At 57.9% G+C, this 10,650-nt stretch overlaps 1 protein-coding gene and 3 non-coding genes across 5 annotated transcripts; all 4 read right to left on the minus strand.

The window, feature by feature from the left end:
* Trnaa-ugc lies at positions 1 to 62 on the minus strand. The gene has a single exon. It is a non-coding gene; the product is annotated as a tRNA-Ala (tRNA).
* Positions 63 to 2,971: 2,909 nt separating this feature from the next.
* On the minus strand, positions 2,972 to 3,044 carry Trnar-ccu. Its single transcript has one exon. It is a non-coding gene; the product is annotated as a tRNA-Arg (tRNA).
* A 963-nt stretch (positions 3,045 to 4,007) lies between these two features.
* On the minus strand, positions 4,008 to 4,080 carry Trnar-ccg. Its single transcript has one exon. It is a non-coding gene; the product is annotated as a tRNA-Arg (tRNA).
* Positions 4,081 to 5,181: 1,101 nt separating this feature from the next.
* Positions 5,182 to 10,466, minus strand: Znf213 (zinc finger protein 213). Of its 2 annotated transcripts, XM_013011333.1 has the most exons (6): positions 10,379 to 10,466; positions 8,702 to 9,194; positions 7,997 to 8,117; positions 7,783 to 7,838; positions 7,515 to 7,638; positions 5,182 to 6,496 (listed from the first exon to the last, which is right to left on the minus strand). In XM_013011333.1, exons 2-6 carry the CDS (start codon positions 9,098 to 9,100, stop codon positions 5,850 to 5,852), a joined length of 1,347 nt encoding a protein of 448 aa, XP_012866787.1. In that variant the 5' UTR covers positions 9,101 to 9,194; positions 10,379 to 10,466; the 3' UTR covers positions 5,182 to 5,849. The 2 variants fall into 2 exon arrangements, with proteins under 2 accessions (XP_012866787.1, XP_012866786.1); XM_013011332.1 differs by having other exon boundaries at positions 7,515 to 7,838.
* Between the last annotated feature and the right edge of the window lie 184 nt (positions 10,467 to 10,650).

Below are 10,650 nucleotides of genomic sequence, written 5' to 3' on the forward strand. Positions count from 1 at the left end.
AGGAATCGAACCCAGGGCCTCATGCATGCAAGGCAAGCGCTCTACCACTGAGCCACCTTCCCAGCCCGAGCTTCCAGGATTTTATGTCAATTCTTTCATCCTTTTTTCTGTTTAATTTTAGGGTTCTGGAGCTTGATCTTAGGGCCTCAAGCTTGCTAGACCTCCAGCCCTGCCGTTTCTAGTTATTCTGGAGAGAGGGTCTAGAAACCTTTTCTGCCTGGGCCTGTCTCACACTGAGACGCTCCAGACCTCTGCCTTCCAGGTGGGTAGGATGACACGTGAGCCGCTAGCGCCTCACGGCAAACACTCTGATCTGTGGCTGGATGAGCCACAGGTGCAGAGGCTGCAGGCGCAGAGGGCTACGTACACGCATGAGGGCAGCCATCAGGTCAGGGGTCAACAGCACAGGGTGTGGGGGGGGGCAGGGCCCAGTCCCACACCCAGGTGCCCAATGAACCAGGAGGAAATGCAGCGGAGTGTCTGATGGACCGGCTCCTCGGGGAAGGCCCCCTGGGGGGACACAGGAGCTGGACACGGGGCAGGACACAGGAGCTGGACACGGGGCAGGAAGAATCGGGGCCTGGGGACACTCAGCAGAGGAGGCAAAGCTGAGGCCCTGGAGGGGAAGGCTGAGCCCTGTGCCCAAGGTGGGCACCTGCCCCTTGTCCCTGTGCCCGGATTGAGCACCACCCGTGCCGCAGAGCTGAGGGTCTCGAGGCGGGGCCTCCCCTGGGGACCCCAGGCCCCGCAGCGTTCCCAGGGCGGCTTGCGGACAGGTTCTAATACCCCTGGGGCCTCACACTCCGGGGATGGAGGAGAGACAGAAGGTAAGCTGCCATGGAGCTCTTCCTGCCACTATCTGCGAGGCTGGCGGGCGGCACGGCAGGGCGTAGCTCGGCACTGAGTGACCCCCAGCAGAGGCCTGGCTCAGTCCCGCTCTGTCCTGCGCTGCCCCCAGGATGGACGTGGGCATCACTAAGGACAGACGGCCCCAGCGGCTCGCCCGAGGAAGCGGCTGGCTCTGCCCTTGGGCGTCAGAGGCCAGTGCCCCGGCTGGCCGTGCGCACGGGGCAGAGCGTCCGCTCCGAATGCCTAGCCAGCCCAGGCAGCTCCAGCTACCACACAGCCCTTTCGTCACTCCCAGCCAAAGGCAGAAGTTACGCACTGACTCAGACCCCCGCCCCGTGACTCAGCCTTCTCAGCCGTCCAGTCTGGCTTGTGCAAGCTGACCCGGAGCCCGGCCGCCCAGGCCCCTCCCACACACCTAGGAGGAATGCTGTCTGGCGGCCTCCCACTGGCTGCCAGGAGGCGGCTGACCCCTGGCTGGGGGGTGAGGGACCGGTGGCACCGGCCAGGCTCCCCTTCAGGGCCTACCTGGGCGCTACCGCAGGGTCGCAGAGGCCAGGGCGACTGGTTAGGTGTCTCACACCGGCCCTGGCTCACCTCTGCCATCCGTGATTCCCCAGTGGTAAAACGCAGGGACACGGCCCAGGAGGTACCCGTGCGAGTGGCTCACAGAGCTGGAGACCGCAGGCCTGCCCGTCCGGCCCGGAAACCTCACCCTCCCGCCGTCGGCTTGGGATACGGCGTTGGGGCTCCCGCTGGGCTGAGGCTGGAGGTGCAGGGTCTGTGTTTGGCCCTGTGGGCACCGTGGGCTGGCCTGAGCCTCACTTCCCGGGTCCACTGTGAAGCCTGGGCTGCCAGGCCCAGAGGCTGACCAGGCACCAATCTTACTGGCACCGAGGGGTTTTTAGGACACTGAAGCAGGTTGGTATGAGTAGGGTAGATGCCCCAGGACCCCAGAGGAAGAGGGACCAGACATGAATGGTATAGATCAGTGACTCCATTTCCTACTTGCTGCCACCGTGACATCTTCATCTTCGGAAGGTAAGAGATAAGCAGATGTATACAGGGAGGCAAAGATACGAGATACAGACAGCTGCAGGTGGATACATAGCTACAGGTCTAGGTAGATATAAATACAAAGACACAGATAGAAGTAGCTAGCCATAGATACAGGAATGCAGATACAAACAGGCACAGGCAGACGGATGGGGACGGCTCTCCATGGCGGTGGACAGGGCGGCGAAGACACACAGTCCAGGCCCCGACTCGCACTGGGGAATTCCAACAAGCTCGTGAAGTAACCAAGCGACAACCCAGCACCACAGGTCCAAACAGCCACCATGCGCTCCACCTGAAAGAGACCCAGCCCACGGCCCGGGCCGGCCCAGCCCCAGGCCCGCCCCAGGCCCAGCCCCAGCCCCAGCCCCAGCCTAGCATGTTAAAGCAAACCAGGGGTCCTGTCATCTAATAGCTACATAATCGTATGTCTCTAAAAGGACGTTTGAAAGTGTACAGACCCACAATACAATTCGCGTCCAGTAGAATGGATGGGCTTTTATTTTTAAGGATTTAAGGAAAATGAGAACAGGCATTAGTTTTATTGGAGTTTTCCTCGTGACAGTTCTGTATTTAAATACAATGTATCCCCAAGAACTTCACCCCCCATCACTTTCCCATCTCCCCCCCCTCCTCCTCCTCCCCCTCCTACTCCCCCTCTTCCCCCTCCTCCACCTCCTCCTCTCCTCACCATCTTCCTCACTCTTTCAAAATTCTTTTATCTGGTTTTACAGTTCTATTTTCATACTTACATATTTAAAGTATTTGGAGCATGTTCACCTCCCCATACCTGCACGCAAAACAAAGCCTATTCATTTTTTAGTGTATATCATACAATTGTGGTATTTCACACACACTTCAATCCCCACACTCTAAAACTGAATAGGTACGCGTGTGTCCCATGTTCGTGTAGCTATGTAACATCTCTTGACTGAACAGTTTCAATAGTGCAGTGGATACAGGAAGTCTTGTGAAGGCTGAAACTCATTTACTCTGTTGGGTTTTCTTCTTGTATTTGATTGGCGTCTCCCTGATTTGTTTCCAAAGAAGCTTAAAATGCAACCACCCTTACCCCAGGTGGGACTCGAACCCACAATCCCTGGCTTAGGAGGCCAATGCCTTATCCATTAGGCCACTGGGGCTGACAAGGGAACAGGGAGGCAGGTCTTGAACCAATCTCTTATGTAGCTCTGTGCGGTTTTTCTTTTTTCTTCTTCTTTTTTTTCTCTCTCTTTTGTTTTACAGTTCTCTGAACTTTCTGGAATCCTTTCCCAAGCTGATGAACCCTTTAATACTGGGACAGCGAGTGTTTGTGGGGCAGGGACAGGATATACCTACTTTGTGGTGAGTGTTTCCCCAAATGACCAGGTACATGCAGTCAGCTGGGTCCAGGGCTTCAGGGTTCTGGGTTCGAGCCCTAGGAACTCCACTTTCCCTCTGTTAAATTCATGGCGTTCTTGTTTATATTTACCCTCCCTTAAAACCACTGACACCTCACGTTAAGGGAGAAAGGGTGGGGGCCGGTCCCAGAACTCCTCCGATTTTTTCCCAGGTGAATGCCAACAATTCCATTGTCTACAAAGACTCCTCTTTGTATTTTTTTTTTTGCAATATGCAGATAAAAGCTAATACACTCGCCTACTTTGAGCACCGATCCCATCACAAGTGGCTTCTCTGCAGGGTGGGGGTCGAACCCAGGGTCTCGGTGCCGCCCCTGGGCTCCTCAGCTCAAGGCGAGCGCCCTACTACTTGAGCCACAGCGCCACTTCTGGTCTTCCAGTGGTTTATTGTAGATAAGAGTCTCCCGGACTTTCCTGCCCGGGCTGGCTTTGAACCGTGATCCTCAGATCTCAGCCTCCTGTGTAGCTAGGTGATAGGCGCGAGCCACGGGCGCCCGGCAATGACTGCACCCCACCAAGCAACCCAAACCCCGTCTGTCTGTCAGCTGTCAGGGCCTGGGCTCTGTCCGGGGAGAGCCAGGTCTCTGGGCTCCGGGTGCGGAGCGCGGGCTGCAGGTGCGAACACGCACTGGCTTCCCCGCGTCTCACCCGACAAACCCAGATGCAGGAAAACCTTTAGCAGGATCAGGAAAAGATAAGTAACACCGACCACGAAGGGACTCGAACCCCCAATCTTCTGATCCGGAATCAGACGCCTTATCCATTAGGCCACGCGGCCCTGCACCGGCCCTTTTTGGAGCTTTTTGTCCATAAAGCTGGTTTCGGCGCCTGCGCGCGGTGCGCCGTGAGCTGTGATGCGCATGCGCAGAGTGACAGGGTACTGCGCCTGTGCGCAGCGTTCCCGGCGGGCGGAACCGCGCGGGGTTCCGCAGGCGTTCATTGCTCGCCACCGCGCACGCGCGCCCGAGGGCTGCGGGACCCGGTTCCGCCCAGGTCGGGGCTGCAGGGCCCTGCGGGGTCCGCGGGCACCGGACGGACAGCCCCGGCTGGCTGCGCCCACCCACCGCAGCGGGGTTAGCTGCGCCTCCCTGCAGAACGAGCCTCCCAGGAGGAGCGGGGCACCTCTCCCCGGTCCTCCGAAGCCCCGCTTCCCGGGCCTGCTGGCCTCCTGGCTCCGGCACAGCCCGCCCCAGCCCGCAGGGCCCGCTGCGGTCCTGCGCTCCGACGGCAGCGTGAGTGAACCATCGCTATTGCTGGCCTTATTTGACCAGCAGTCGGATGTCAAGTATCATGGAGGGCAGAGCGATCTGAAGACCCACAGCTCCTCGCCCCCCCCCAACCTGGCTGTCCACCTGCCACCGTGGCCACATGATTGGAGGGGCTTATTCCGCCCAGCTGCCCCACAGACCTTCAGACCTTGGGGCCAGACCAGGATCAGCTTGTAGCTCTGTGTGGGCCGTGGCCCGGACCCAGGTGGGGTTAGGTGGGTGGGGTGGCCATATGTGGAGCCGCTGGCAAGCAGGGGCAGAGTTCATGTTCAGGGGTCTCGCCTCTAAGAGCCCTGGGCACAGGGCAGCTTAGAAGCTGGAGTGTCACACCACAGAGCCCAGTCAGCAGCTCTGACCTTCCACCGGGGGCCTGTACCCCCCCACCGGGCCTAGTCTACTCCCCATCTCCTGTCCAGACCACGGTTGGTACTGGCTGACAAATGATGACCAGTCTCAGGATTCATGGCTGTCCACCAGAACCTGGCCCACCTGCCAGCCCGAGAACTGGCTCTACCCAGTAAACCACCAAGACGAGCAGGCCAGCAGGCCTGGAGACACACACACACACACACACACCGCCAGCAGACACCTAAAGAACCGACCAGCTGGAGTGACATTCCCACGTTTATTCAAGGCCCACTCGGCTGAACTCCGCACACAGTACAGGGCAGAAAGCATCGCGTAAAGACTCAGCCTCCGAGTGCTGACTCAGTGCTGGCTTCGTTCGGCCAGGCCACACCTCCGCGGTCCACCTCCTGTCACCACAACCACCTCTGCCACCTCTAGATGGCAGGTGGGGGGCTTTCAGGGCTCAGAGCAGGCAGCTTCCTGGGCTATGACGGCCTGTTCACGGCGACTGTTCACGGCCTAGAAGGGGACGGGAGGCCCCGTGGCTGCACCCGGGACCCACATTCTCCCGTCTAGGGGGCCGAGGCCCGTCGGCGCCCTCCCTGGCTGGCAGGCACAGGGTGAGGGGCGGAGGGCAGGGAACAAAGCCTTCGGCCAGGCGAGGCCAGGGGTGCCTGGAGGAACCTCTGGGTCCTGCTTCTGTCCTCTCACTCCTGCCTCAGGAAAGTGCTGAGGCCCCCGGAAACCGTGAGCAGAAAGGGGAAAGCACCATCGCAGGTGGGTGGCTGTGTTCCTGCGCCCCGATGGGGGTGGGCACACTGGGGTCCCTCCCTCAGGTGCCCAGGTGATGGACAAAGACAGGCGGCGAACTCCCTGGGGAGCAGCTGTGGCCAGAATCGCAGCAAGGCGCGGTGTCCGCGGGCAGGGCAGGTCACCCCACCGGCTGGGCCGTCTTGGCATGGAGGCTCTGGTGGGCGATGAGGTGTGCACGCTGCTTGAAGCTCTTGTCACACTCGGCGCAGCCGAAGGGCCGCTCGCCGGTGTGCACCCGCCGGTGGTCCAGCAGGTAGGAGCGCAGCGAAAAGCTCTTGCCACAGTCGCTGCAGCCGAAGGGCTTCTCGCCGGTGTGGATGCGCCGGTGGTCAGCCAGGTAGGCGCTGCGGCTGAAGCTCTTGCTGCACTGGGTGCAGGAGAAGGGCTTCTGGCCCGTGTGCACGCCCTGGTGGCGCACCAGGTCGGAGGAGCTGCGGAAGCTCTTGTCACAGGCCGGACACTTGTGCGGCTTCTCACCGGTGTGCGTGCGCTGGTGGCGGGCGAGGTCCGAGCCCCAGCGGAAGCGCTTCCCGCACTGCCCGCAGCTGTGCTGTTTCTCCGACGCCAGGTCCCGGAACTGGCGCCTGCGGAGGGGCGGCCTGGCCAGCGCTGTGCCGGGCAGGTTCTCGCTCTCCCAGGTCTCCGCCTTCTCAGGACTCCAGGCCACAGCCGCTTGGCCGCCTGCTCCTCCACCTGCCGGGGCCGGAAGGGCCATGGCCACCTCGGCCAGCCCGGTCTCCACACTCAGGCTTTTGAGCCCCAGATCTGCAAAGGGCAGGGAACCTCCTCAGTCCCACTTGGTTCTGGGGTCACAACTGAGATCAGGAAGAAAGGCAACTTGGGAAAGTTTCCTGGCCTTGAGGTAGGGCTCCGGCCTGCTCCCCTCCTCAAGAGGAGCCTGCTCTCTTGAGCTGCTCTCTTGCAGGGTAAGGCTGAAAGCTGAAAAGTGGGTGTGGGAACAGCTTGGGTAAACTTGGGGAGTCCAGCTGTTCCTGCCTGCGGAGGTGCTAGCTGCTAAGTATGACTATGGCCAGTTCCCCAGCCCATCTGGCAGGCTATAAACTGTCCCAACTCTCACTGGCCAACACAGAGCCACCAAGATGTCATGGCTGCACCCAAGCCACAGGTCCCAGCTCTCCAACTCAAGAACACAAGGCCCTGGATGGGGAGGGAACCCATCCTGCCGTGGCTGGATAAGTCGCCAGGGGCTCACACCTGGAATCCTAGCTACTCCAGAGGCTGAGATCTGAGGATCCCAGTTCAAAGCCAGCCCGGGCAGAAAAGTCCCTGTGAGACTCTTTACCTTCAATGAATCACTCAAAAAACAACAACAGATGTGGTGCTGTGGCTCTAAAGTGGTAGAGCAGTAGCTTTGAGCAAAAATAGCTCAGGGACAGCCCCCAAGCCCTGAGTTCAAACCCTATAACCGCAAAAAAACAAAAAAAATCAAAATAACCCACAATGATCCCAAATGCTGCTGAGAATGTGCTGGGCTTAGAGAGGAACCCCAGAAGGTGAGAAGCAGCCAGCTGATGGGCCAAGTGGTCCCTCAACCCTGATGAGTACCACCTCGGTCCCCTGGCCCAGGTCTCAGATGGCTGAGAGACAGCGCCAGTCAGACCAGGTTGTCAGGACTGAATGAGAACGCACCCTCACAAGACTGAGCTCAGGGTTGGCACAGCATGGCACAGGAAGCTGAGCACCACTGGATTCTCAGAGGCCTAGCAGAGGCTCAGGGCAGACAGGACCGCCACAGCATGGGAGCCCCCTCGGACCCACTTACCTAGAACAGTGTTCCTGGAGCTCTCCTGCTTTATGTCCCAGAAAAGATCTCTCTGAGCTGGATCCAGGGAGCCCCATTCTTCTTGGGAGAAAAAGAAAGGGACGTCTCCCAAGGCCACAGGTCCCTGGGATGAGGAGAGAAGACCCGGCTCAGCCGCTGGCTCTGGGATCCCAGCAGCCGAGGTCAGGACAGGATGGGCTGGATGAAAGTAAGGCCTGTACTGTGCAGACCACCAGACAGCCTCAGAAGACCGCGACGGCAAACTCACATGGGCACTGGTCCCCTCTCTGCCTCTTCCCTCTTTAAGGTGAGCAGGAAGCTGGGCTGAAAGAAAAGAATGGAGCCTCACAGAGGCCAGCCTAGGCCTGGCACTGAGATTCAGAGCTTCCCCTGTACACGGACTTGAATACACACACACACACACACACTCGTGTGACAGCATCACAGAGCAGACACGCTTTGCCTGAAAGGCAGACGCTTACTGTGGCGGCGTGGCTCCCAGGGTACAGGTGGCTGGCTCTGCACCCCCACCACCAGGGGGAGCCTCTTAGACCGGGATCTCTGGACTGCAACTTCAGGCCCCAGCTCCTCTGAGCACACATCCTGCGCAGGGAACACAGCATGGACATCAGCACTGAGAACGGATGGGGGGAGTGAGCTCAGTCCCTGGGAAGGAGGCCTAGCTTAGGAAGTGGGGGTGTGCCGGGGATCAATATGGAGCCCCAAGAAAGACCCGAGAAGAATAGGATACCATGTAGAACTATGTGCCCAAAGACAACTTGTGATCAATCACAAGGCAAGCACCAGTGCCCAAAGGCCAGCATCATAGCAACTTAGCAAGGAAGAAATGGGGGACTCCCCTGCCAAGGGCCAGGACTCTGTACCCCTTTGGGCATTTTACCTTCTCATACCCTTCTGGCAGTCTCAAGCATATCACTGTAATCCCCAAGGTCTGGCCTAGAGCAGAACATGAATAAACATTTGCAGAACATCTGTGGAGCTAACACCTCCTTTGTGGAACTACATTTACCCCATGAGCCACCCAAAAGAAACTGCATTTAGGTTGGACTAAACTTCCACAAATGCTTCTGTGCACACTCCCTCAGGCTCTGTCTCCTGGACCCGCGAGCCTCCCACCGACATCTCTCTCGAACCCAGGTGCTGCAGCTACAGAAGGGACCTCTCACCTGCGGCCAGCCTTTCACTGGCTGCTTCTGCAGGTCCTCCACCAAAGCAACAGCTTGCTCGCCGCTGCCCGGGTGCTGTCCCTGCACCCACGTCTGGATCTCCTTGGGCAGCACTGTCAGGAACTGCTCCAGCACCAGCAGCTCCAGGATCTGCTCCTTGGAGCGCAGCTCAGGCCGCAGCCAGCGGCAGCACAGCTCCCAGAGCTGGCTGAAGGCCTCGTGCGGCCTGCCCACATCCTCATAGCAGAACTGACGAAAGCGCTGGCGGCAGGCCTCCAAATCCCTGCTGTCCTCTGGCTGGGCAGATACCTGCTCCCAGGAGGAATCTTCCACCTTCACAATCAGAAGTCCTTCTCCCTCCCCAGAGGCCTGGTCCTGGGACCCCTGGAGGGATGCCATTCCCTGGCCTAAGGCTCAGGGCTGGCCGGCCTCAGCCCGGGCTCCAGAGCTGACCCTTTCAGTGGTAGCCAAGCTGGCATCAGGACTTGCACTCCTGGGAAAGAACAAAATGGCCGTTTGAGGAAGGGCTGGAATACACAAGCAAGCTTCAGTCTGAGGGACAGGCAGGGACTCTAGCACCTGTCTTTTCATGGCCCTGAAACCTGTGTAGGCTTTTATCATAATGCCCGTTCTATGACTGTCTGTTCTGCTAAGAGAGGCCCATGACTCATATCCCCAACTCTGAAATCCAAATCTCATTCAAACCTATGGATGAGTATCTTTAACCTCCATTTAGAGTAATGCAAACGTTCTTATGTTTTAAGGCAAAAATATAACTATTTGCTTAGTTTGTAAAGACTCAAGATATAATTATGTATTTCTATGTGTACACTATGTTTCAATTAATTTTGGGGGGGGTTTTGAACTCAGGACCTTACTCTTATCAGGTAGTAGCTCTTTCATTTGAGCCAACCTAAAGTTTTTTAAGTATTGTGTTTGATTACTGAGGTTCTCAAATGCCTCTGGAAGTGTTGATATACCATATTTTTCTCAAACTTGAAAACCTCTGAATTTCAAAACATCTGGCCAAATTTGTGAAATACTTTGAGTTGTTTCAACAGTTAAAAAAAATATAAACACCAAAATAAGAAGTTTAAAGAACACAAAAAAAGACATGTAAAACTTCTCTTTTCTTTTGATACTGCCAGTGGGATTCAACATTGAACTCAGGGCTTCTAGCCTGCTAGGAAAACGCTCTAACATTTGAGTCACGCCTTCAAACTCCCCCTGCCCTTTTTTTTTGGCCCATCGTGGGGCCTGAACTCGGGGCCTGGGCACTGTCATTCAGCTCTTCAGCTCAAGGCCAGCGCTCTACCACTTGAACCACAGCACCACTTCCAGCTTTCTCTGCTTATGTGGTGCTGAGGGATTGAACCCAGGGCCTCATGCATGTGAGGCAAGCGCTCTACCACTGAGCCACCTTCCCAGCCCCTTCAACCCCTTTTGCCTTGAATGTTTTCAGAGTAGGATCTCTCTCCGTCATGCCCAAACTGTGGTCTTCTTACTCGTACTTTCTCTTGTCACTGTGCATGACAGACTGACCCAGCCATTCGCTGAGATGGAGATTTTCCTGAACTATTCTGCCTAGTTGCCCTCTAAGGGCGATCCTCCCCGCCCCCCCCCCCCGCATCTCCGCCTCCGAAGTTATAGCAAGGATTACAGGCTTGCGCCACCCACCTGACTTCCTGCGCTTTTAATGAAAATGGGGGACATGTGTGCCTGATGTGTGCTTGCACATGGAGGAGGCCTTACTGCACACACCACGTGGGCTGTGGCTTTCTCGGGCTCCCGCGGGGGGACGCGCCGTCCGGGCAGCTTCCGCGGCTTCTCCCCCACGCGCTGAGCACTGTGTGCACTCTGCTGGGCTTCGCAGAGCCCGGGCCTCACCGGGCTGGCGCTGGCCGGAGCCCCGCGCGGTTCCGGGCAGCCTGGCCCGCGAGGGGCTGAGG

Source organism: Dipodomys ordii, unplaced genomic scaffold (genome assembly GCF_000151885.1).
Source record: "Dipodomys ordii isolate 6190 unplaced genomic scaffold, Dord_2.0 Scaffold14, whole genome shotgun sequence".
NCBI lineage: Eukaryota > Metazoa > Chordata > Mammalia > Rodentia > Heteromyidae > Dipodomys > Dipodomys ordii.